The following is a 27,512-nucleotide window of genomic DNA, read 5'->3' on the forward strand; positions in this document are numbered from 1 at the left end:
ACTAGTTTAGAAAGGGTCATCGGAAACAATCCCTTGGACGAGACTCAAGTCGTAGGTTCAAAAACGTCAATCTCTTCGAATTTTGACACCAATATTTTCGTCGAATTTTTGAAACACTGAAATCGATGTTTTTCGACTCAATCGTCACTCACTTTAGCGAGAGAAAACGATTGTACATAATCCCAAACTGCCATTATAAGCGCATCAAGGCACAGAAGTCAATCAAACGCAGCAACCACTGTGCATTTTCGCTATTTATTTGCTGCGTCATGACTACTGCAAATCTTAGACTCAAGAGAACGGAAAATTCAGTCCATGTCTCGACCTTCCAATAGGTTCAACATTGCGCAACGTTGTCGAGTTTAAATGTTGACATGGGTAGTAGGGATTACAAAGAGTTATGTACAGAAATGTTTTTATTCTTAAATTATGCACAAATTGCAATCAATACAAATTTATCTGAAACAAGCAAGTTGGGGGATATCTCAGTTATTTTTTAAGATGGTTTATCAGCTACCTGGACAATAGTTGGTTTATTGCGGTAGCATTTTGTTAGGTATCAATCTGGGACATCAGATTGCCGTGCGTTGTTATTTGATCATATATTTTTTTTTTTTTTTTTTTGCAAAATCCATGAGACACGTCCGATTAGTTGTTGTCATATCCGGAAGAATTTGGTCAACTGTTTCAAATTGATTACCAATTTGAAACACCTGCCCATATCTATATCATAGCTCAGTATAATAAAGCTAGTTTATTTGTTCAGACATCCACATTTTTGACTAAGTAGTATTATAGTAATAAAAGTATGCGCTAAGTCTGCACTTTAGCTAGATATTATAAAACACGTATCTTAATCATTTCTTTTTTTGCATCTCATACATAGATATCACTAAGTATATATGCTTACTTTCATTTTAAATCAAATGGGGAAACAATGCAGAAATGAACTCTGTACTGAATGCTATTACTTGATATAATATGCTTATATTGTATTAAAAATAAACAACTAAATTACTAAGTGTGATGGGAAATAAAACCAACCCCTTTGTGCGTACCTGTTTGCTTTTTCTTTGAATCTTGTTTTTTTTCTTCTCAACTGAACAGGCCGCTTTAGCATTCTTCAAGGTATTAATTAGCACTCAGCATTGAAACATAAAAATCTAGTATTGTTAAGTAACTATACAGATAATTTATTGAAAAAAGACAAAAAAAAAGACAAAAAAAAAAACTATGAACTCAATCTCAGTAGGAAAGAAACGTGACATCATTGGCAACACAGTTAAACCGAAATCACAAGCCGCTGTCATTGGTTCTCTAAAATGGACGAAATACTTACACCGCTATTTTATATTCAATTTTTCCAAGTTTTAGGAGGCAAACGTGTAACATACTTTATCGTGATTATTACAGTATAATAAACGCCATGTACTGAGCATTTTTTGAACGTGTAATCGATCCTCGCTAATTTATGCGAAAGTATAATAAAATTCCAGAGGCAGGTGGTATACGCAGTTGATGAATCTATTTTTGCCAAGCGACAGCACGATTTATAATAGAGTAAAGCTGGTTTTACACACGATTAAACCAATTAACAAGATGTTAAAATTGTTAAAGTACGGATTGTGGTAAGTTCAAAATTCTTGCATTCGTTTTCTTGTTTGTCTACAAATGAAAATTTGGTTTTTGCTCACGTAGTAGGGAAGGTACTACTTATCGTTATGTTTCAATAACAACTGATAGAATGTAATACTCGGCATAGCAAAAAATAGAAAAAACAAAATAACTTGAATTTTCATTGCACTAAATATCATTTTCATTGAGCCATATTTGGTATTTCACCTTATTTTGCATTATTAACGAAGAGCATGATTTTGAGTCTTTCTTTACAAAACTTACTTCAAACTACTTTGATTTTCAATTTTGCGAAACCAACAATATGTTCGAAGATAATTATGAAAACGAGCATAGAATAAGAGTAAAGTCATATAAAAACATTCAACCACGATGAATTTGAATTTTTTTATTGGCTTTCAATGAAACATTGAACTTCTCTACCAAACTATAGTTTAACTGTATTAGAAGTTGGTAAAATTGAGGATATAATTATTAAGTTCAAACTTTATAATCTAACTCCTGAAACAGGTTTTTCAAAATAAAATTTGAAGATTATGTGAGTTTCAATCGCTATACATTCTTTCTCAAGGATTAATTGAGTAATAGCATTGATCTCTTTTGACATGCACGTGATATGCCAATAATACGTCAACTGAGAATACGGACTGACACATTTCACATATTAGGAGTAATAGATAAGCAAAGAATTTATTGTTTGATAAAGTAATAGGTATGTCACGTAACTATGCCCTGTGTGAAACGTTATTTTCTACACGCACAATTCATTATTGTGAGTAAAATAAACTCCACTGTAAAGAAGCTAGAGATAATGTAAGATAACGAATAAAGAAAATAAAAAAAGAATCATTCTGATTTCTGCAAGCGTGAAATTTACATGCCAAATTTTATGTGGCATGTTATAACGAAATATCAAATTAACATGGGTATTATGAATTCTAACGTGATTGAACTGGTTAAGAATAAATATGATAGAGATATATATGTTCAGTAGGAAATTGACGATGAACCTCCAAAAAACCAGTTTTCAGTGTACTTGAAAAATTCGCAAACCCCTCTGGAAGTACTATTAAATAATACGACCACAGTGGTATAGTGTCTTGAATCTTGATATATAAAAATGAGGCACAGTTTTACGATCACCATCATTAATTTTTGCTTCTACTATCTCCCAATCATAAGAGTGTCCAGATATTCAAATATGATAGTATTGTTTTTTCTTTTCCTTTACTATCATTAAACTAAACCATGCATGGGTATTATTATGTGCCCTTAAAAAAAATTTTCATTAGGAGAGTGACGTTTTCTTCTTAAACAAGTCATATTCTTATCGGTAGCAAACAGTCTTAACAACGAGCATAGGTTAATCACGTCGTCGTCCATAATTACGTAGTCCTTTTGGGTGTATGCGTCATGTAATGTACTGGTATTAACAGCTTCTCTTTAAATACAGGCTGATTTGCAACTATATTTATAGATAGCTTAGCCACTAGTACCGTTGACCATGGCCTCTTTCGGCTTGTTATTAGGCGCCATACGGGAATGACGAGGTCGGGGTTCTCTCTGGCTCTTCGGCCCTTGGGAGTTTGAATTTGATACAATCACATCATTGGCCGGAGTTCCCTCCTTACTTGTCAAAGTTGACTGATCACTTGGCCCAACGTTGCTACCTAAAGGAATACCAATATCAACTTTTAGCATCATTCGCTGGGGGGTTACGTTTCAGTTTGACAGTTGTAAAATTAATGTGGTATATCGCTGAAATATTGATGACATAGAAATACGAGAATTGTAGAATAGAAAGTGAAATATCACATCAAGATGGTCTGAAGCAGTTACATTTTTCTTCTTCTACACAGCTCGGCAGGTCTCCTTGAGTGTAGTTTGAGCTCCAGAATAAGAAGGAAATATACTGAACTTGTTTTAGTTTAAACAATAATGGAATCAGCGAGTCGGCTCAATTGTTAAAAAAAATTTTGACACCTATAAATATACATGGGAAAAATCGATATGCTGTCTTTTTCTCTTCATGGTAATAATTATGATATGGGGTATCTGAAATTTTAATTGCGTTCCATTTTCGGAATATTGAATACACGACAATCTATCAGAGAGGAATGATTTCTACATGAACCCCACATGATCCCGATGGATCGCTCAGACACAGGCGACACACTGCGGCAATTACCTTTCGGATTATTTGCTGGTGTAGAGCTGCGCTGTCGAGAACGTCTCGGTCTCCTTCTCCTTATGCCTCGTGATCCTCCCTCCACACTTGATACTGATTCTACACACATACAAACCATTGTGACCATCTCCCTTTTTATTCAACATGTTTTTATTTATACGAGAATGTGATTTCAAAGTATTTTTTAGTGTTTCAGCGAAAATTGCATATGCGTGGTTAATTATTCTTCAGAATAATTGAGGAAAAGCGAAAATTATAAAGTGCATATGTTAGTAGCGTGCGCCGTGTTAAAATAAATATAAGAAACAGTGTTAGATGGTCACAAGTGTTTGCCCCACATCCCATGCTGCTCGCAAAGTAATTTTAACATCGAATCACTTATCTATGTAGCATATATAAGGCTGACGATGAAAATATACGCTTACTTCATTCATCTAAGTTTTACCTCTATCAATACTTGAAACGTCTTGGCTGTCGAGAACAGTATCTTCATCGTCTGTCATCCGGCGACGATCGTCTCTACGATCTCGACGTTGAGACGGAGGTCGTCCTTGTCTACTACCCATGTATCCCGAATTTCCGGAACCACCTTGACCTTGGTGTCCCCCTCTCATCGACGAATCCCTCATGCGATCCTCGCTACCATCCAAAGTATCACGACGAGATCCTAAAAATATTTGTAAAACACTAGATGAGTAGACGTTATCAATTAAAAACTGTAACGATGCAATTACGTGTAAAATACTGATGTCTATGCATTGAAGAGCCGCGGACTGCAATGTACTGAATAAAAACTGTGAAGGAAGGGATTTAATGCAGGGCATGTTCTTACTTGTTCACTGTGAAGTCCAATCACGGTGTTAAGTCGGTGGTTCAAACTTCAGGTCAAACGGGAATATCGTTAAACATGGGTAGTGAAGATATGAACAGTATAGTCAAAACATTATTGCTCAAACACGATGTACAGTGTCACTCGCGGTCAGTGAATTAATTGAAAAGTGCTTTCAAGCTATGCAAGATATTGCTCTCTACACAATATGAAGCGATTGGGAATATCAAAATTTGAGAGGTTTATACCCAACCGTAAGGGAAAAAAGTTGACCTTGTATTACATTCGCAAGCATGAAATGTTTGATACTCAGACAGATACTCACGAAAGTTGTGCAATAGACGAAAATCAAACGTGTAAGATAATCATCGACAGCTTCTGAACATTTCATATCGGGCTATCGCCAGAAGAAAATTTCATTACTTTAGGCAATGCTAATGGTAAATTAGTTAGTCATAATTTATTTCTACATAATAAAAATTTAGCACAGAATTATGTTTATTATAAGACACATGTCGAACACATGAAATACTGCGGAAACGAAACAGTACAAAAGGTTTTGGTTTAATTCTATTTAACCCAGAAACAATTCTTCAATAACATTGATTAAAAGGTGACAAATCGTGTATATAAAAATTGTAATACCTTGAGAATCGAGAATAGTGTCAACTACCCAATTACGTAACAACAATAACAACAATGCTTAAACGAGTTTAGGATTGGAAAGTATAAGAATGGAGCAATAAGGGACAGCGCAATAAGACAGTAGCAACTATGGACAGGCAAAAGAGAGAAAAGGAACTAATTTCACAACAAAATCTGAAACACCGTGTAAGATGATTTCGTACTGATACTTAGACCAATTATTCCAACCTAACGTAAAAATCAGTCCCGTTAAAATCATAGCGGAAGCAATGATTGTTGGAAAGTTAGATAAATCTGCTCCAATAAACGATAGTATCGTGAAAAGCAAACTATAATCATTTAGCAGTAACATGCCCCTTCTCTCTTACAGGCTCATAACCACGGCGACCCCTATCACCCCGTTTCGAAGTATGCTCTACATTGTTGATATAATCGGTAATAGTGTTACCAGCGTTGTGTCTGATCGAGGCCCTACCCCTCCCGCGTCCTCGGGATGGACCACCTCTATTGGGACGGCCGCCTCCACCATCTTCAGGTCCGGATCCCATGCCCCGTCTTTGGGAAGGAAAACTAGGCATTGGTCCAGTTGTCGAACCATGCATACTCCGCAACTGTTGGTCTATTTCTAATTTTTCCTGTCTAAGTTGTTCCACCTCCTATAATGAAATATCGGTGATATTATAGCTGTGAATGTGAATTTATTTCTAAGGATTAATCGAATGTTTCCTTTTGAACTTTTTTCAAAACTCAATCTGTGAACCAAAAATTTGTAAATGCTCTTGTGTAAATTATACCTTCAGGTGTGCCAAGTGATACTCGAGCAGGACCTTAGCATTAGCTATGCTTTCGACCGTGCCAACAAATACAAAAGGAACTTGACCCTCTTCGCGAGGAATCGTAGGTTGAGGCTCATTGTCACCTTCGATTTTAACCCGGACCTGAAATTTAACAGAAAATAAAACATAATTGTATAGATTTACATCCAAAATCTTATATTTCACATTGTAATTAGTTTCTACACAGAGAATGATGATTTTAAACTCAGATGTCAGTACTATCATACGTAAGACAATTACACAGGTGAGAAAATACACAAACCCTATGATTTCGACAACAGTGAAACTTGTTAAGAAAGAAGATCGTAATAACTTTAGATTAACATATCAAGTTTCTACTGAAATTTTGAGTCTAAGATATTCACGTAAGGATGCGTCATGTTCAAACTTATCAATATCAGAATCTGATTGACTACAAAAATTGTAACACTTCGAGATTCGAGAACAATGTCAATGTATAAATAACCTCATGCTAATTCGTTTGGAATTTTAAAATATTGCACAAAAGATTGGTGAATCCTTCAGTAAAGCTGATGTTACTTTCAATTATTAGTCATTTTAATTACACATTACAATTGTGATTGCCCATTGGAATAGTCAAACATTGATCTATCTAATGACCTAAAAGCGCATAAACCAAGCACAAAATTTAGAAGAAGGAGCTGTATTTTCTAGTGTTAACAATAATCCAAACTTTGAATAAATTGTATCACACGAAGTCTGTAACAGTGAAAAATATTATTTTTATCGTACCGTCAATAATGTTATTCACGATAAGATACAATTTCAAAATGAGCTGTTATAAATTACAATGATCAATTTAGGAAATATATAATTGCAACATTTGTATTTAAAAACTTTTTAATTCTCCATTGTCACATCAAAGATTGATATACAATACTTATGATTTGCGTTACATAATTTTTTTTTCGGTTGTATAATCACATGACTAATAGTCAATAATTCGTTTGATTCAATGAAACTAATACCATATCGCGTGAACATTGAATATCCAAAATGCTAGAACAAAATAAATATTATCCATAAATTTATACTCCAACAAATTCAGATCTTAGCATTTTCACAAATTTACTACTTACCATTGTATGAAAAAAAATTCCATCGATATTTGTTAATACGAAGTTAAAAAAAAAGACGCAACTAAAGTTTTTTTTATGCTCAACTGCTTGAGACAGATCCTTACGTGAAAATAGGAGATTTTGCTAAGTAATTTAGCCAATGGTGTAGTTTCCTAGAACTTAATAAAAATGATGGTTGTTATCTATGCAATTGAAGTGAATGAAAATCCGAAATGTAATTTCATATTAATACTCCACTTTAGTGTTGTCTAAATTCACATGTAAAACCAAATAAATATTAAATATACAACCCACGAAGAAAGTAAGCGTTTAAATGATACAAGATACATGTGGAATTGCTTTGAATTAATGTATAATAACCCAGTAGTAGTAAATGGTTGACGCAGTACCCAAAAGAAGCTACTCTACAGTAATTACTGCTTGAATTCGAACGATCCAATCTTTTCACAGGGAGGAAAATAGGTTTCATTATCAAGCTAATATATGAAATTTAACAACTCGTAAATTACTGATGTTTTGATTACACTTGAGTCATGATAATTACTGAATATTACATGGTTTTCCAGTAAATGTATAAAATGACCAACTTGTGATTGAAGATAATTTCATGCCGTCTGGCCATGTGAAAACAAATAATGAACTAATATTAAATGTATGCAATGAAAGGAGAATAATGATTAATATAGCTGTTATGTGTGATATATGAATCGCTTGAATCAACCGAAGTATCTTGCAAACAATAGGCATTATTTCAATAAATAATTAAATTTTTTCGATAAAGAAAGGTAAATAGCTTCGAAAAACACCATAAATTAACAATATTTTTGTTGATTATGCAATTTCAAAAGTGAAGCTGGCCCAAGTGGTTCATGTAACATTCACATATGATCTGTTTATTTGTTGATTGTTTTTTTCTTTCGTTTTCTTTTACTGAAGGAAGGTGGAAGCTCCAGTTGGATAAGGTTGAGATGAGACAAAGACACAAACAGTGTAAGATAATATACTTACTCTATCAGTATGTACATTCCCACTCGAGCCAGATGTTATCTACCGAGAACAAACAATGCAAGTATATCACGCATAACATCACCCCGTAAATCTATAATTTGTGCTCACATGACAAATTGGTTGGACGCATTTGTTTACATTTCTTGTTTTTTTTTTTTTTTTTTTTTAGAACCATCACTGGAGAAACTAGCTTTTGCCAAACAATAAATTTTTGATCGCTTAACAAAGAATGAGTTTACATTTATTTTCTTCTAATAATTCTCTTTCTTCACATAACAATTAGTTTGTCATTTGACCACAATATAGTATATAAATATGTATTTCGAACTGAACAACATTTTGACAAATTATAGAAATTACTTATCAAACTAAGCGAAAAAATAATTACATTAAATTTTTTACTACCAAAGTGTGAAAAATGTCTTAGCCATTTAATGCTTACAGACACAAAGTTTAAGGTCCTGAATATTTTGTCGTATTCAAAATAAGACGCGTTTATTATCATATTCTGTGTGATACTGATTCACTTGGGTCTCTCAAAGTATTCATACAGTTTACAGGACGTTGTACAGATAAATCATATTGGTCAATCTATTCTCATCCACAACAATGATGTGTGGAATACATTCAGTACGACTAGATGCGAAGAAAATAAAGTTCATTCACCAAGTGGCAGTATCCCAAATGAAAGATCTGTTCAAACTGGCGATCTGCCACTTGGTAGAATCAGAAAAAATACTGTACGACGTAAAATGTGGCATTTCAAGAGAATTCGTTTTATAGTTGGCACAACACTTTATGTGAAGATTCGAGCATTTACTACTGAGAAATGCATACACGAAGCAGACAAATTGTTTTCCCGTATGTTCTCTACAGGACAAAACCATGCTTTTTCTTCTTTTTGATCAGTTTCAATTTTACCGTAATAATAAAATTTAACACATCAATTTCTTTGCTGGATTAGATATTTTAAAATTGATATTATTTGACGAAAATGAAACATAATCTAAATATTATTAAATCAAAGCAATACGAATATCAATATTCCGAATATTTACAAGGCTATTTGAATAAAATGATAGTTGATCTTTTGAAAGATTTTTTTATAAGATACATAATTAGCGTACAACAAAATTATGGCAGACAATGATACTGTGGTTCAAGTTGCTTCTGATTTGGTGGGTCTTCATTCTTGCATCTCAAATGTAATCTTTAATAATACATGATCGTTTTTTTTTCTTCATTCGTGGATCTGTTCACTAATATCTAGACCAGAAACTTTTCAACAGGCAAAAGTGACGAAATCACCTATTTTACGAAGAGAAAATTTGCGGTCAAGATAAACATTTGCAAAAATTGCAGCTTTTGACACATGGCAAAGTATACGACCTAATTAATGATTTATTTCACTTACCTGCAACTTGTCCATGATCTTAATTCTACAATCACCAACAACGTAATACTTATTTTACGGCAAAATGAAGTGAAAAATGAAATCGGAAACTTGTGTTGTACAAAAGTGACATTAATTTTGTTAGATACGTCTAAAAACTATTCTTGTAAGTATAACTTCACCGTGAGAGTGGATGCATTTAAGCATTTTGGAATCCTTCACATTGCTAATATTACATATATCTGTATAAAAGTTAGCCAGCGACCACTCCCGCAATGATATTTAATCAATTCAGTAGTAATCATGAGTGGTTAAATTTTTTTTTTTTTTTTATCGAATTATAACATGGAGAACAGTTTCAAAACGTAAAATTACACTGATTCTGAAATTAGCAATAGGAGCTGAAATTTTGGGTTTATGCCACATTTTAGTCTTAGAAATGAAAATGAATCAGTTTAAAAATTATTAAGATAAGAAAACACCCAAAATACGTTTAGACGACGTGACATTTGCATAGTACATTGCACGAATCTGGAAGATGATGTGACCTGAGAAAAGATGCGGAGCAATGGTGCATAAATTGTCTAAATGTACCTTGGATTGTCAGTATAGAATAGAAAAACTTAAGAGAAAATAATCTGACAAACTTGTGTCTGCTTAAAAACAAATAAGTAATGTTCGGTATTTATACTGGTATAGTATATAGTACAGAATAAGCTACAACAAAATAGTATGCCTCATTCCATATTTGTTCAACATAAAATAGTTGTTCGTATGTAGGTAAGTATTTTCCATGAAATAATACACATGTAATAACTCGAGTAGTTCGATTATTTCGCATATTTTGTGTGTTTGTATACACAGAGTGATTAGCTAACGCTCGAATGGTCTATAACCTGCATGTGCAAAAATTCTAAAAATCTGCTTTAGACCATTCAACTGTTAGTTAATCAATCTGTATATAATCAAATGCATGCATCAGATGTATTATTCATCACAACAATTTATATGGATTGTCAATGTTTCTGACAGCATTAGCACATCGATTCAAAGCACAAATAAATGAACCTAGTAAATAATGCAAAATTTGTCAAAATATCGTAAGACATGTGCAAGATGGAATTGAGTATCTATATTCAACCTATAAAGAGATGTTCGGTTATCTATTTGAGCACAGTGAAACCTTGTTATAAAAAATCTACTAGAATGTAGTTTCCACAGCAAGGATAAAGCTACTATTGTGCATATCACTTGGAACTCCAAGTGTGGAGCTAATTGCGCGATGTGCAGACATATGTTAGACCAAGTCCAGGCACAACCTTGCATGTCAAGAAGAAAAACTTATCAAGTTCCATGGTAGAGACAATTCTTACAGTTTCAGTTTCACTGCGCTACAACCTTCAAATAGACATGAACACCTTAATTTTCATAATTCCATCTTACTTTATGATAGCTGCGCAGTTCTAAGAGCACGTGCGAGTTTAACAATCATAAAAGAAATTGAAATTTTGCTTACCACACCACTTTTGTCGACAATTTCCTGTATGATGCGACCGTTTTTTCCTATAACCTTCCCCACGAGAATGCGAGGAACTTGTATGGACTCCTCGCTGTATTCCAGCATAGAGCGTGCCTTCTTCACAGCTTCGTGTGTCTGCAATCCAGGTTGCATCAAAGAGATTGTTATTATTATCAATTATAATCAAACAAACTATTCAGTGCGAATCTAGCTATTTGCTTGAACAATTTACGCTAAATTCGTGTATTTACCTCTCCATAAATTTTGAAGGTACACGAATTTTCCTCTAGCTCTATGTTGGTGATTCCTTCGACTTTTCTGGCCTGTTGTATGTTGGCTCCATGAGCACCAATTGCAAGTCCCATCAAGTCTTCTCGCACATTGAACTCGTCTGTATACCTGAAAAATTTCAAATTATATATAGTACTTCACTGATAAAACGCTGATGAAAACTGTAAGAGAACAATTTTCAAGTCCTCATATAATCGGATTCATACTCATGCCTGATATGAATTATTTATAATAGTGACGTACTCGCAAATATTGTGTTTCTAATTGAAATTACAATACACGACTACTATTAATATCTTAGGATTTACACCAACACCCAATTGTATAATAAATGTTAACTGCAAAAAACTTCTTTGCATGTCCGTAATTTGAAAAATCAAATAATTGCATGGAAATGATGTGACTTATTTCAAAAGATGAATTTTCAGTAGTTGTTAAGCTGGAAAAATAGATCAGTCGTGAAACGTAAAGTTGACTTTTGAAAAAAGCTCGGTAATCGTATTTGAGTAGGCCAGAATTATGAAATTTTGTGAAAATTAACAAACACATCTGTAAGTTTAACAATAAGATTTATTAAGCACAAAGATATTAGAGAACACATCAACTACCATGCAATTTCAGGAAGTTTAGGAAAGAGAAAAAGAAATTTAATTCTACTATCAGTAACATGTTTATGAATGGCACAAGATAAAATTAATCAAAATACGCTGTCTGTTTGGAAATCCACCGATGATCATCAACACCATCGATTTAAATATACTACAACTAATGACTGCATAAATTTATCGGTTCCCTAGTTGTAAAAAATATTGAATAAGTTTTCATTTACACGGTTTTGTATACTTGTTGACGATGGTTCCAAACCCATCAAAGCCTTTGATAATTTCGAGAAGCTATCAAATACTTTTTCAAATGGTGAGTAAACAAGAAAAGAGGATATGAATCATCATTTTTCATACAATGGTTCTATATAGCACACATGTAATGAATATTTCTGCGGCTAACATTAAATTAAAAAAAATTGTAGGTGTCATCACTTGTTAAAATTACTTGTACCGCGATAATACAAAATCTTGCTCAATGCTAATATGAAACTAATATCCTGATTCTGTTATTTCGAAGAAATAAGATCTGATAAATGTGATCTGTATCAGTAATATGTGGCACAAGCTTATTTTTTCTATTAAAACTAAAATGAAATTCATACAACTAGAATGTGATTATTGCATAGAAAACTTTGGGAAGGGTACAGAAATAGTTTTCTACTTCCAACTTCGCGCAAGTTTTACGCTATATATCAGGGTTTCTCAAACGTTGGCAGGTTTGGATGTTTTGTTGTCTTTTACTCTTATACGTTCTTCGACAGAAAGACTATGAATCTACTATTGGTAAAGTAGAAAATTATATGTGAAAAACTAGAGAGTGGCAGCAGATGCTAAATATATGTATATATAAATACCAGCACACAAGGTAGATCATTCAATCACATAGGACATAAATAGCATCTAATTTGTCAACTGAAAATATTTGTTTGCGTTTGTGCGTGTATGTTGAAGCATATGATTGTAATGACTGATCTACACGTCGTTGCATGCACATTGATAAGGTAAAAGACTTCTCATCTTTAGAAAACATCATTTCTTTTTTTTTTAATCTTTATGATGCAGTGATTTAACATGTTATACAATAATCTAACTTATGTCTAAGCCACGCCACTGTGATCTCACCTTGAATTCGTTCTCACTCCTGCCTCAAAGTTTGAGACACGCTGATATATAAAGTTTGAAGATCTAAATTTGCTGAAATGAGAAAGAAACCCTGATGTAACTCAATGGAAATAATGAACGAACGGTGACCCTATTCTTATTTTATTATTACCATACTGTCTGTATGCAGTTGACTAAAAATAATAGAATGATTTTTATGATATGTGCGTGTAATCACCCATGGTTGGATATTTGTCATAAGTATAATTTTTTATCTGATGCAATATATAACGATAGAAATGTTCAAAATACTCTTACAAAGATGTAAAGAGAAGACTGAATAAATATTGCTTTGGCGAAATATATGCATTACATTTTATAGGCTTTCTATCCTTGTGTACTTGTATGAAAATAGTTGCAAAAACTTCCAAGGCTTAAGGGTTATATGATTTTCAACTATAAAATGTTAAACAGCGGAGGAATATTTCAATGTTGCACTTTAGACCCAATCTTTGTACTAGAAGATGGAACTTGGAATATCAAAGAACATTCGTTTCCAGTAGTTTACAACAAACCATAGTCAGTCATGGAACTTTGCATTACTTATAGAGAAAATACATATTAGAATACTGATTTTATAGTATTAAAATAAAATGGGAAAAACTGTATGTGAATAATGTCGCTGAATATGAGATTCTTTATGAACTGTCTTTTCAGGCAACTCCAAGAACAAATCGTGATTCTTTGCTATTACGCCGTAACTTAAATAATCAGATAAAAACAGATTATGTCAGTTTCTGAATTTATTCTGTTATATACTTTGAATAGTGTACTACAACCGCAATTTCAAAGCCGATTACAAACGATTCATTATCAAACATCTTTTCAACGATTTTTGCATATTACCATTGCATGACTGTGTTGCATGTAAGTAGTAATATTAGCAAAAGTATCATTCTGCAATCTAAAGCGCATGCTTTTTTCGGAGTGAGACGATATGAATTTATATTTGATATTTTCTGTATGGGATAATTGAGTGATGATACTTTCAGAATTATGGTAACAAACGATGATTCCTTAAACTATTCCTACAAAATTATTCTAAACATAAAACAATGCGAAATAGAAAATAAGATAATCTCTGAAAAGTTGTTGACATATGAAGAGGATTAATTATTTATCTAATTTCAAATTGTAGACACTTAAAAGTAACAACGTTTCGTGTTATGAATATGACATAATTATCGCTAGTATCCTTAGAAAGTTAGAGAGATTTGTTCATCACGAATGTTGTACATGTATTTTCAACAAGTGAGACACTGCACTGTGGCTGTTTCTCTAATACGAAACATACGTAAGTGGTCAATGAAAGACTAATTAGTTACTTCGTAAACTGTAAATAGTCATGATTGACCTATCCTAATACGAGTTCGTGTTAACCGATAATTTGACACAGGGTAAAAAATTGGGGATATCTTAAGCAACACCAGTTAGTATTCATATATATTAATAATATTAACTTTGCTGAAATTTTATGCTGTCAAAATTTCTGAACATTACATCCTTAATTGTGCAGGCAACAGACAGGATGGTAAGGAGAATCAGTGTGCAGATGGGCTAGCAGGTGAAGAGTTCCACATTTTTGTACCGTTATTAGGAATAAGAAACAAAAGAAAAACCATCATAGTTTTTTAAATCGCATTACTTACCCCCCACTGGTTTGCAGTTTAGTAGATTCAAGTTGACGTGCTGCCTCTTCTGTTCTTTTCAGTAGTAAAACCTATAAGTAAGGAGAATATCTATTTATTATTTGAAATTTTTATACAAATTATAAAACGATAAAGTTATTCTGGAATCTAAAGTACAGGCATTTCAATAATATTGTCAAATTTCACATACGATTCCAAGTTGAAGGGTGAGGCTTACCTTCTGTGATAAATTACGGAAGTGCATGTCCTGTAGCATGGCACTATGTCGGCGTGTGTTTTCACTCCGGGAGATGGCCAGCAATACTCCCCTATCAGGCACGTATCGGCACACAGCAGCTTCTATCGCCTTTTGAAATTCCTTATGTGCATTATCCATTTTTGCACTGCGTTGTGAAGAAAATCTAATTAAGGTCAACTTACAACTTGCAAATCCACCAAACCACTTAGTTAAATATTTAAAAAAAAACGAACACCAGTTTAAAGCTGTGCATAACTTTTCATTTGGCATACTTTTTGGCCTACATAAATTTGGAAAAGACGATAAGGGCTGAATAAATAATTATTTGCAACGAATCCACAAGAAATATGAAAGAGAGAAAATTTTTGTTACGACATTGGCATTTGAAATACTTCTAACAAGACGTGCGATATTTTGAGTAATCACATGAATCGATGCGAGACCAAAAAATTGGATTAACTTTTGGTAAAGACTAAGAAAAATTGAGAGACTCACAATTCCCGCAATTCCTCAGGTACATCGATCTCAATTTTGTGGAAGGTGGTCTTGTCGATGGGTGGGTTGGGATTTTTCGGCCTAAGTCTTTCACTGTTGACTATTTCTGTATATGTGTTCTCCCATCCTAGATATTCCACAACTAGAAATCCTCCCTTCATCATCTGAAATTTTTTTTTCTCCAATGAATATATTTTTAAAATTTCATGACTGATTTATGCGGTCATTTATTTCGCATAAAATTTACTAAAATGAAGATTTTGATGCTAAGGTTTTATAAAATTAAAAGGGAAAGTATTGTCAAAATTAGTAACATGAATCGAAGAAAATTCTCTATAAGTAGATAAAGCGATTAGTTAGCAGAAAACTTCAAATTTTTTAATGAATTTTGGTAATTTTTGATCCTCAACCATATTAGGGTTTTTACACACTCTTTAACTTCCATAGAAATTGCACGATTACTCGAATTTCTCTGTAACACGATACCTTTGGACTTTCAAACATTTTTTAACTTCATATACAACCCAATTAATTATTATTATTATTCATGAGTAGTAAAATATTTTTTGAAACAACAGACCTGGATAATGGCTTTCCACCAGCCACAGGCTTCCTGGTCATTCGCTCTAGAAAACACTTCAATTTCTTGATGTTCCACAAATTCAGGCTTAGGGCCATCTTTGGGAGGTAGGCGTACTTGAGCAAAAGGGAACTTCGATTCAGGCTGCCAGCTGCAACGGATAATTCATTTCTTATTAAAGTAGTGCTCAAAATTGTTAACTCATTCCTTTTTGAACTAGTACCGAATAAAATTTCTAAAAATCAAAGCATTCCTGATAATTCTTCAACATGCTCAACTATATTAGACAAACCTATTGTCTCGGTATTCAATGCAGCCCAAAAACATGAAATTGCATTGCTAACCTCTATATGTAAAACTTTGAATTATACTTATTAATTAAAACCATTGGTTCCTGAGCTAGGATACAATCCAAGAATAATTTTCTTTTAATTTTTACTCCACACAGTATCAAAAGCTAATTTGTTTAGCTAAATTTTTTGCAGTGATCAAACTAACCTAAAAATGCCTACGAATATTGGTCAAACATACGACTATAATCATAATAAAATAAAATTCTAGTATAACCATAGCTCAAATTTCCTTTTTGTTTTCTCTTAGAAACAAAAATCTTTAAATCTATTTATAGCTTTAATCCATCGCTCTATTTTGAGATATGATTGTACAGAATCGTTGTTCGAGAAATAGAAGAGAATGTGAAAATTGGATAATTGTAGACAACAAAATTATTCATTAAACGATAACAAATATCACACTTCTGGATTTTCAGGGAATAGTGAATTTGAAAAACGTTTAATAGATTGATACACTGATCTTGTGACTAGGGCGAGTCATCGAATTGGTCCAAGATAATCGACTCGTTGAACTGAGCTTGTAAGAAATTGTTTATAAAAAAGTTCTTGATGATTTGCCATATAAACTGTTTGTAACAGAACCACAGACAAAGCTCGTTAAAAAAGCAAACATTTTGTACTTACTCATTTTCAAAGGCTACTAAAACCTCTTCATCAAAGACATCAGTGACAAAGGCCTGAAACGAGAGGAAAAAAAATGTATTTACTGGTGGGCAAGCAAGGAAGAAAATGCAGTGTGAAGTTCGGTGTCGCGGGTTCGTACTCTGTCGGGGACCGGGCGAGATTAGATCGAACTGATTTGACGGCTGGATCAACAAGCACGTCGAAATGTTCCTGGTGAATCGTAGTATTGAAAACTGAGTTAATGAAACACATGCGAAAATCACGCCCTGTCAAATGAGACATGGCGTCGTAGGAAGCCGCGTTACCTCGACGACATTGAAAGCTCAGATTTCCACTAAGTACAAGCCTCCGAGGGGTGATATTATCACTATAACATGGCCCGATATTCCGAGGACTGATGTACCACACGATACCGTTACATTTTCATATACTTTTCACATAACAAACCTTATAATACGCTCCGTTTTCGCCGCATACTTCGACTGCGAGATCCTCCATCTTGCTTTTGTGTGACGGATCCTTTGGAGCAGGCATGCATGGTGGGAAATGGCCGATGGGTTCGAGGCTACGCGACGCTCGGCCAATCAGGTATCACCGAATCAAAATCCGCGGCTCTGATTGGCTGGCGAATTACGACAATACGCGACTGTCATGGGTCCGTGATCGAGTGAGCTTTTGCGTGCAAGAGCAATGAAACAGAAGTCTTAATTACTATCCAATGGTTACCCCTATCGCTTACAAAAGTGATAAAGATGTCTGGAAGTAGCGATTCCGAAGAATTTTTCGACGCCGAGGACGACATTTCACATCGCAGCTCACGGTGAATTTCATCATGTGATTTGCGTATTCTGATTAAGCGAATTGGAGGGGGGGTGGGGCAACACTGTCAAACTGATTCTCAATATTTATTTAACAATAAGAATTCCTCACGAACGGCAATAAACACCGTTAAATAATTCACTTTTTTCATCATCCTCTCGTCACTCGTTACGAAACGTCATCCAATGATTTTGTTCATTCACTTGTTATTCAATCACCATTTCAACTTCAATTCTATGGATATTCACCTTCATACCTTTTTGACTTATTTATGTTTACTTCTGCAGTGTTTATTCTTAATATACACACTCAATTTAATTCTAACCAACTTGCTTAAATTTATTTACACAAAGTACTTTACAACTACAAGCTAATTGAAGATAACCATTCTTCAACTTTCGTTGAAATCTTGCACCATCTATCGCTTCTTTCAAAATTGACAACCATTCTTACCAATCACTAATGTTCATCCCAGTGACAGCTAATGAAAAATTGTAAAATCTGTATTGTGATTCAATGATAATTACTATAATCAAAAACAAAACAAAACAACTACCAGTTCATGTTATATTCTCTGACTGCTTTACGCCACTCAGTTTTAATAATATTTCATTTCATATTTGCAGGAAATCTCGTTCCCGAGATACAACCGCGACTGATTTGCAATCGCCTAGTATATCAAGTGCAAGTAAACAGTTGGCTGACGATGTCTTTGTCAAGCCTGCAGATCCTAAGCCAATTGATGATTCTAAAACCCATGCAGATGCGGAAAGGAAGGAAAACTCGGATAAACCAGTATGTAAATTTCAAGTTTTTTTAATTCATCCTTGACACGATTATCTGAAAACAAGTAATTATCAATTGCAAAATAGTTCTTTCAAATCAATCGGGAAGTTGCATGATTTACGCTGATTTCTTTGCTTCTGTATTTGAGTATGCTGCGCTTCCGCATTATGAGGGTACTCTGCTTTACACTGCTCTCTAACATCAATCAAATAGTGTACTCCTGTTGAAATTTTTTTGCTCTGGAACAAAATTCTTGATATTTATTCAGTTTCATTGCTTAATTGTTTACTGCGAATAATAATTTCCAATTTTTTCTTAAGAACATTATTATTACGTAATCTTGCAACTCCCCTGCGTATATCCATTTCGTTCAGTCGACTACGGTGGTGTACCGGTCAGCTTTCCTTGCCAGCCATCCTATATACACATTTTCAAACATACACTCTTTAAATTTGGCACAGTCGACAGATTTATCCAAGAATAAACACTGATTGACGTGTCGTAGCTTCAGTAATCATAGCTAATAAAAAATACAGATCAAAAATAGAGGTCTCATATTCTTTGGAATTCGTATGTGCTGCAGCGGATTGATTACACGTCTGGCTAGGCTGGCAAATATCTTCATCCATTTATGGTTTGCAAAGTTAGCTTAATTGTGATTGACATAGTTGCTGTTATTGATTTTCTCATGCGAAGAGCAGCAGTTCAAATTATGCAGTAATAAATATTTTTATATCACAGCGATATCCTATTATCTAGCAGATATCTCCTCTAACTGCGTAACATGTACTTGCATCTTTTTAAGAATAGGTAGTAGCTAGTATCCCGTGGCAATTGAAAATAAACAAATAAATTATTCAAGAAATTTTAAAAAAATTGTGAAAAAATGCTAGATTTGTTTGAACAATGAAGAATAAACGGTGTAATAAGAATAAAATTTATCTGTTTTCAATAGGAGGAGGACTGGAAAGGTAGTGGTGTGGACAAAATTGTTGGCAGGCGTCGATTTCGCGAACTAAGGCAGCGCATGCAAACTGAGGATGATGATATTCCAATAAACAATTCACCTCCCGATAGCCAGACCTCCTCGATAGAAGGAGTGTATCCCGCACCTTCCAAAGCTTCTCATCCGTTCAGAATAATAGAACACGATACCCTTAGCTTGCAAAGTATGACTTCATTAGGGCGCGTCGGTCGAATATTGGCTGGTGTGTCAGATAACTCCTCCGGAGTAGTTCCAATAAATTTACCTCAATGTCCCGTCACTCCAATTCTCGTCGATACACAATTACCCTCAGCAATTAGCATTCCGATTAAAGACGAGGATACTGCCTCTGGTAAAGTATCCCAGTCCTCTAGTATTCTAACTTTGTCAGGAGACAACCTCGATGATAATGAATCGTGTATCAACGATAGGCCAGATTATTCTCCATCCTCACAAGGTAACATGCCTGTCATGTTCCAAGAACCTGACGTTATCGCCAGTACCAAGAATAATGGAAAACCTATCGAGAGCGTACAGGATTTGCCCCCTCCTTCAATGCCTGTTGCACCACCACGACGCAAAAAGAAATCTAAACCTCAGACACCTACCGATCTTACTGTAAGATATCTCAATGTTCGATCAACGTGTCTTTTAGTAAAGAGAACCTTGCTTATCATTTTGGTTACGCATTAAATCACGTTTTTAAAGAATTGAATTCACAACCAAAATTATTTCATGCTAGCCCTGCTATCGCAGTTTAGCTGTAAATATTATGAAGCACCTAGTAATTGATAATGCTGCCAATAGAGTTATAGCATTCAAGCACGTAACACATATTTGATAGCACTTCCATTCTCACGTTATAAAGTTGTGATTTTGCTTTTAGCCACCTGTTATTGAAGACCTCATTCCTGCTTCGCCACTACCGAGTCCAGCAAGTACAATCGAATCCATTACCAGAGAGTTTGAACATTCTCTTGACATTCGATCAGCAACGAAAGGACAATACGTCGTCAAACCGCAGGTGAATTAGCAATAACACACAATTGTTTTAACTGAAAAGAATTAATCTATCAATTATCTGTATGTGAATACTTGCTTTTCTTAGGATGAAGATAAAGCAAAGGCACAGGGACCATCTCCCGAAGAATTGGCTAGAGTGGAACGAATGAAAGCTGAAATAATGAGTATTCGCTCCAGTGAAATGTCAAACAGTCCCCTTGGGTCCGTTTCAAGCAATAGTATAGGTCGCTGTTCTTTGGGTCCGCATCGTTTGACCGGTTTTGGTGTCCAAGGTTCCAGAGAACGACGCAGATCTGCCGGTGATCAGGATATGATAAAACAGCTAAACATGGTCGTCAGAACACGAACCGACTCTGGAAAACGACTCACAGATATGGTTGGTAGAAAAAAAATAAACTCTTTTATTGTATCTCTCTTCTTGAAGTCAATAAATACAGAAACTGGCTGAATCCTTCTTTTTGTGTACAACAGCCCACTAAAAAACCATTTCTGATTCGTCAATAATGTGTGAAATCGTTATTTTTCAGGAGATTCTGGAACAGGTATCCGTGTTGAACTTGGACACTGGAGAGCGAGTACCTCTGAGTGTAGCAGAAGATAAATTGCCGCAATGCATGGATCCCTTGTCGTTGCAAATAATGAGAATAACATCAGAGTACATAAGCAACGCGAGTTTGGAAAAAGAAAAAGAAAGTGACGAGGAGAGCGTAGACAGTAAAATGTCTAGCATACCTCCCGACGAGGACGTAGCAGTGGGTCGAGTACGTAAGAAGACGCAAAAACTGAAGCGATTCCTGGGATCCACAGTCAAGAAGACAATGGACAAGGCAAAATCAATTGCTCAGGAGGTATCCCACGCAAGACACAAGGAGGATATTATGGACATTGTTGACGACGTTTATCCAGGAGAACAGCAATACATCAAACTGAAAGCCTCAAACAGTCACAAAGGCCCCTACGAATTTGACAATATACAACACGTTCAGGATCTAAGTGGAGAACACGTCGGTCCTGTATGGTGTATGAAGTTTTCCGCGTGCGGACGTTTACTGGCCACTGCGGGACAAGATCGCGTTCTAAGAATTTGGGTCTTGAGGGACGCGTTCGCGTACTTTCAGGACATGAGAACGAAATATAACGCGGAAAAAGTTAGCCCGACTCCATCTCAGGAATCACTCGTTTCACAGCAATCTGTGGATGATCCAAATATTTTGGCCAGTATGAGCAGCGATTCCGAAGGCGCGAAGAGCCCGTTTATGCCTAAACCGTTTTGCACGTATACCGGACACACCTCGGACCTTCTCGATGTATCGTGGTCCAAAAATTACTTTGTTTTATCTTCGTCGATGGACAAAACGGTCCGGCTTTGGCACATATCGAGAAAGGAATGCCTCTGCTGTTTCCAGCACATTGATTTTGTCACAGCGATTGTATTTCATCCGCGAGATGACAGATACTTTCTCTCCGGATCCCTGGACGGTAAATTACGGCTATGGAATATTCCTGACAAAAAGGTTGCGGTGTGGAACGAAGTTGATGGACAAACAAAGTTGATTACAGCGGCGAATTTTTGTCAGAACGGAAAATTCGCGGTTGTCGGATCTTACGACGGTCGATGCATATTCTACAACACCGACGAGTTGAAGTATCACACACAGATTCACGTCCGATCTACAAGAGGTAAAAATTCAACCGGTAGAAAAATAAGCGGCATTGAACCCATGCCTGGCGAAGACAAAATACTGGTAACATCGAATGACAGTAGGATTCGGCTCTACGATTTGAGGGACTTGAACCTTTCCTGCAAATACAAGGGATACGTTAATGTCAGCAGTCAAATAAAGGCAAGCTTCAGTCCCGACGGACAGTACATTGTGAGTGGATCTGAGAATCAGTGCATTTACATATGGAAGACGCATCATGACTATTCAAAATTCTCAAGCGTACGGCGGGATCGGAATGACTTTTGGGAAGGGATAAAAGCTCACAACGCAGTTGTAACTTGTGCCGTATTTGCACCAAATCCTGATATTATTATAAAACAAATTGAAACACGAGAGCAGTGGGAAGGAGGGATTGATTCTAAGAGTATCATCGACGGTGCAACGCCCGTTGATCCGGTTGTAGAACAGCGAACCAAGGGATGCGGTGGTCACGTTTTAGTTAGCGCTGACTTTAACGGATACATCAAGGTGTTTCTAAATAAAACTAAACCAAAACACAGCTCGTTGCCAGCATCCGCACTTGCATAACGCGAAATTTTCACCAAAAAATTCCAGAGTAATTTAATCGTTAATTTTTATGTCTTGGGTCGGTCTGTAATTGGTGTTTTCTTAATTTAACCAAGATGTTGACTAAACTCATCTCCACGTTGAAGACAAAACCACGTTTTTAGTTATGAGGAATGAAATTGTTTTATTGACACAAAAATTTTACAGGACAATCTTGCTAATTCCATATCAAGCTATTCGTCTAATTTATTGTGATCCAAAATTATAATCATGTAACAAATTGCTGATGCACAGAAAACAACTACTTTTTTCTGCCTGAATCATATGAGAGGTTTCTCAAATCATGGAGACTGCTCTAAGTTTCTGGTCTATGTTTTTCAGCAATTAACGAAACATAATATCAGATGTTTGCTTAAAAATTACTCAACAGTATTTTCACGTTAGATACTTATTCACTGTGTTTGGATAATTATTCATTTTCTTTATTTTATTTTCATTATATATTGAAATCGTAATTTATCGGTTTAGGCATTAATTTTTTGAAAGCCTTTCAACATTGGATATAGAATTAATAAGATTTCCCACTACAAAATGATGTATATGAAAATGCACCATACTGTTTTGCGCACTAAATCAAGTTAATTGCAGTGATGATTTTTCTGTGCCATATTTGAATCATCAGCATGCTTTTTAATATAATATACAAAATATATACATATACATATATATATATACACATTTTGTTTTCTAAGAAACGATGTGTCCTGTTATATTATACTTCGTTGCAATCTTCAATAAATTTTGCATAGTAGTGTAAAGGAACTTTTTTAATCTTTTATAGTCTTGATTAACCAGTTATGAATATTATTATTAATATTGAAAATATTATATCGTCCGCTTGCCCTCTAAGTTAACTGTAAATTTAAACGGGATGCTAATTGTAAAATAATAGAATTATACTTATAGCGTTCTATTGCTTGGCGTCAGCAAAACAATATATTTTTATTACACACCCATGCACTTACATCCATGCATCAAAGGTGAAAGTTTAAAGTTTAGTAACCATCTGTTCATAAACGGATGAGAAAATAATTAAAAATAAAACCAAATAGTCGGCATGTATTTATATTGATGAAAAGCATTGCGCGTATATTGTGTACAAAATGGATTGTGAAAAAAAGCAGAAAAAAAACTAGCGATATATTCCAGGTACACGGTATCTAAATTTATACGAATTAAAACATTTTTATTCGTCTAGATGTATATTGATAATTGTAATGAATTTCCAAAACACCAATTCGAAGCTATTGTTAGTTATAATTCCAATACTTCAAAACTTAGGAACTTGGGTACACAGCTAAATGACCGTAGGTGTATTAATAATTGTATATCTGTTATTCAAACGTCAGTGCATACATTATTTATGATGAATGATTTTAACCAAGTGAAAAAACACATGTATATAGTTATATATTCTCCAATGTGAAGACGAGTGTCTGAATAGAACAATATCGATCAGAAGAAATGTTCTAAAAAGTCTGATATTCATACTTAACATCAGCGCGGTGTTAATTTTAATAAGCATGAAACGTTGAATTTGGATTACATATTTAAAGCTGTGCCTTTAAAATACACTATGATTCTTTCTTTTTTTTCTTTCATTGAGAGATCGAAACGAGTCAGAAATCCGCGATCGGTGATTATTTGTTTGTTTCCAATAAAGGTATGACAAACAATAACGGGATTTAAACGTATAAAGTAACACTGTGTTTAATGAAATTTCATTCTCTTTTCAGATTAAAAAATATATATTATTATATATTGTATAATATAATATTGTACATAATTTAAAGTAAAAACAAAAAAACTGTTCCACTTAGATAGTGCGTACGATGTATCGGTTTTATTGACTGATGTCAGTCAAGATGAGAATGTATTAGAAAAAGAAAAAAAGGGAAAGAAAAAAAAAAAAGCAGAAAACAACAAACAATTGCTTATAAATCAGCACAAATGCATCAAATAAATGTAATTTCTTACTACTCTGGCCTTTATACGCTTTTCGATAGGATCCTGTGGCCATAACCCATTTTACAAGAAATTTAATCTTTCACTTGCCACTCGTTTCCCATCTTTTGATGGTGATGTTTTTACCCTCCTTTCTGGTTCTCTTCGATACAGCGAGGAACCAGGACGGTCACTCGTCGCAGAGTCGACGACGCGACGGTGATCCAGTCTAATTTGTCATAAAATTTATGCATATTCGGCCTAATTTTAGAGAGATAAGAATTCAATTCGAAACTGTGAAAACACGGAGCATATATTATACACATCATTAGTACGGCCATAGCTGATGTGTATGGGGCATCATAAAACTAAAATTTCCCACATTAGATCATTAATTTCTCACTCACGTCCGTGCTATAAAGTTGCAGATACTCGAGCTCGTGATTATATTTTCAAATACATGACGTTGAATTTTTTTCTCCTACGGATAAACGGAGAGTAATTATAAAAGCTTTTTCGATATGTTGTATGTTTTAACTCGAATTTCAATTTGTTGATAAATATTTTCTACTAAACTTTTATAAAAGTAATTGGGATTAACGATTGCCAGGAACCTGCGCACTGGACTCATTTAGTTTTACAAGATATATTCGAATGAATCAGCCGTTGGTTTTAAACGGCTCTCACGAATTGGTAGAAATATTTTTACAACGTTCAAACGCGAGTAATTTTAATTGAAGTATAATTTATTAATTTGATTGATTAGCGTAAAAATACTGAGAGTATCAGTGCAAATACAGTTTCAATTTAAGTATTTCTGATTAGTTTGATCGATCGGTGTAAAAACTCTTACGCGTCACACAGCTTAGACGTACAATCGCAATGATTTAAATAACTCAACAGAACGAGCGAGGTTTGCAAAAAATTTAATGTGCGCTACTTATAGGTTCACTGAAATAACGTTTCGTATTCAATTAGATGAGTTTTGAAAATTATAATATTAAATATAGTTTATTTCTCTCTCGAGAAAACTTCGACACAAGTCAGAATAGCTGCAGGTGATCTTGATTACAAAGAAGAGAGCAATTACTGTCGATCAAAGATACGTTCTTATTCAAGCTTCAGTATTCGTTTCGTGCGTGAATGTGTTTTTTTATTCAATTTAATTTATGCTCTCTTTGATGCACGGAAAGAGGAACATTTCGCTTCCCTGCACCCTGCAGTAACGGTTTACGCCACATTCTTTGCAAAAATTCTTTGCTTTTTTGGCACTTTGTTGTCTTAAACCTTATTTAACGTCACACCCAGCGTATCTTTGAATCCTGAAATATAGTAACCCAAATTCTTCTTAGCAAAGTCCGTATAATATATCGACGCACAGCAGACTTTCTTAATTTTGAAAATGTACACGTAATATCGACAGTTTACTGAAGAGAAATAAGACAAATATAATAGAAAACTTTTAAGAGTATAAACCGCGTGCTTGGCTAAGTGTAATTGTAAAACCACACAAGTAGTTTATTGTACAATATTGTAAATAGCCGATGATGTTTATAAATGATAGATGTTTCTGGTTTGTTTGTATAGATAGGTGATATTATACTTGTATAACTGTGGAACCGTAACGATGTATTTCTTTATCCCATTTTTGCAACCCTGAACATCAGTTTTAATATGCGACGATTAACGCGAAGCGAAAGACTTGAGTAGCGTAATTAGTTTTATTTCTTTAATTTTTCTGTAATGGTCAGATCTGAAATATTTTTATTTATTGTAAAAAATTGTCAACGTGTCGTTGTGTAGATTTCTCTACTGTTCGTGTGCACAATTGCGATACCAAGATATCGATGAACATTGTTCACCAAGTCGAGAAAACACATAATTAATCCTTCGTTTGCCACCTATATTTCCAACCACTTAGGAATGAGGAAAAATTCTAAAAAAAATTTAGACAACCAGTTTGAGCTTTCTTTTTCATATTCCGAAAGTCAGAGTAATAAAATACTTTAGGGCTTCGAGGTCACGCCCATGCGCAACTCTCGAGATAGGAGAAAGTACGAGTGGATGAATTCGTCCTTACAGGTGGCCAACGGAGGGTTAAATTTTTTACCCTGTAAGCTTTGCAGTTAAAATTTTGTAACAATGCTTCATAGACCAGTAGCGTGTAGTCGTGTGATTAAATTTAGAATTCAGTAGGCATGTTTATAAATTCAAAATAAGAAAATGTTCAAATATGTATATATTATATATATATACACACATATATATATCGGTATATCGAAACTCCTGTACATATAACGCGCATATATACCCATGTATTCTAATAAAGCTGACGTTGAACGATAAGTTTTCTCTGTACAAATATTTTATATTTTTTCTTACACATGCAAATTACGAATTTGTTGCTTACAATCACTTGTTGATCATTTTCATCCGAGATTGTATGTGTATAAAGATTTCGAAGACAACTGTCGAGAATTGAAATCATTATGATATTGGCCAAAATTCAAGATCA

At 34.5% G+C, this 27,512-nt stretch overlaps 2 protein-coding genes across 10 annotated transcripts; one reads left to right on the forward strand and one right to left on the reverse strand.

Moving 5' to 3' along the window:
• Positions 1 to 587: 587 nt before the first annotated feature.
• Positions 588 to 17,736, reverse strand: LOC124408915 (synaptic functional regulator FMR1). 9 transcript variants are annotated; one of them, XM_046886227.1, is made up of 15 exons: positions 17,597 to 17,736; positions 17,150 to 17,202; positions 16,173 to 16,323; positions 15,593 to 15,756; positions 15,077 to 15,242; positions 14,860 to 14,930; positions 13,172 to 13,243; positions 11,405 to 11,552; positions 11,151 to 11,288; positions 8,242 to 8,280; positions 6,092 to 6,235; positions 5,746 to 5,953; positions 4,269 to 4,490; positions 3,824 to 3,922; positions 588 to 3,305 (listed from the first exon to the last, which is right to left on the reverse strand). In XM_046886227.1, exons 1-15 carry the CDS (start codon positions 17,681 to 17,683, stop codon positions 3,118 to 3,120), a joined length of 1,950 nt encoding a protein of 649 aa, XP_046742183.1. In that variant the 5' UTR covers positions 17,684 to 17,736; the 3' UTR covers positions 588 to 3,117. The 9 variants fall into 9 exon arrangements, with proteins under 9 accessions (XP_046742183.1, XP_046742175.1, XP_046742201.1 ...); XM_046886219.1 differs by having other exon boundaries at positions 15,077 to 15,260; XM_046886245.1 differs by lacking the exon at positions 8,242 to 8,280.
• Positions 17,737 to 17,782: 46 nt separating this feature from the next.
• Positions 17,783 to 24,938, forward strand: LOC124408905 (WD repeat-containing protein 44). The gene is made up of 6 exons (XM_046886207.1): positions 17,783 to 17,969; positions 18,595 to 18,763; positions 19,710 to 20,357; positions 20,626 to 20,763; positions 20,848 to 21,138; positions 21,290 to 24,938. Exons 1-6 carry the CDS (start codon positions 17,902 to 17,904, stop codon positions 23,012 to 23,014), a joined length of 3,039 nt encoding a protein of 1,012 aa, XP_046742163.1. The 5' UTR covers positions 17,783 to 17,901; the 3' UTR covers positions 23,015 to 24,938.
• Positions 24,939 to 27,512: the final 2,574 nt, after the last annotated feature.

The sequence above is a fragment of the Diprion similis genome, chromosome 1 (genome assembly GCF_021155765.1).
Source record: "Diprion similis isolate iyDipSimi1 chromosome 1, iyDipSimi1.1, whole genome shotgun sequence".
Classification (NCBI taxonomy): Eukaryota; Metazoa; Arthropoda; class Insecta; order Hymenoptera; family Diprionidae; genus Diprion; species Diprion similis.

Excerpts from the sequence above, each read along its gene's own strand:
- LOC124408915 (XM_046886219.1), bottom strand. The coding sequence starts at position 17,683 with ATGCCTGCTCCAAAGGATCCGTCACACAAAAGCAAGATGGAGGATCTC. Across the intron at positions 17,203-17,596 it reads AAAACGGAGCGTATTATAAG|GCCTTTGTCACTGATGTCTT; the intron begins GTTTGTTATGTG and ends CTCTCGTTTCAG. Across the intron at positions 13,244-14,859 it reads AAACTGCAAACCAGTGGGGG|CAAATTTAGATCTTCAAACT; the intron begins GTAAGTAATGCG and ends TTCTCATTTCAG.
- LOC124408905 (XM_046886207.1), top strand. The coding sequence starts at position 17,902 with ATGTCTGGAAGTAGCGATTCCGAAGAATTTTTCGACGCCGAGGACGAC. Across the intron at positions 18,764-19,709 it reads AGGAAAACTCGGATAAACCA|GAGGAGGACTGGAAAGGTAG; the intron begins GTATGTAAATTT and ends TGTTTTCAATAG. Across the intron at positions 20,764-20,847 it reads AATACGTCGTCAAACCGCAG|GATGAAGATAAAGCAAAGGC; the intron begins GTGAATTAGCAA and ends TGCTTTTCTTAG.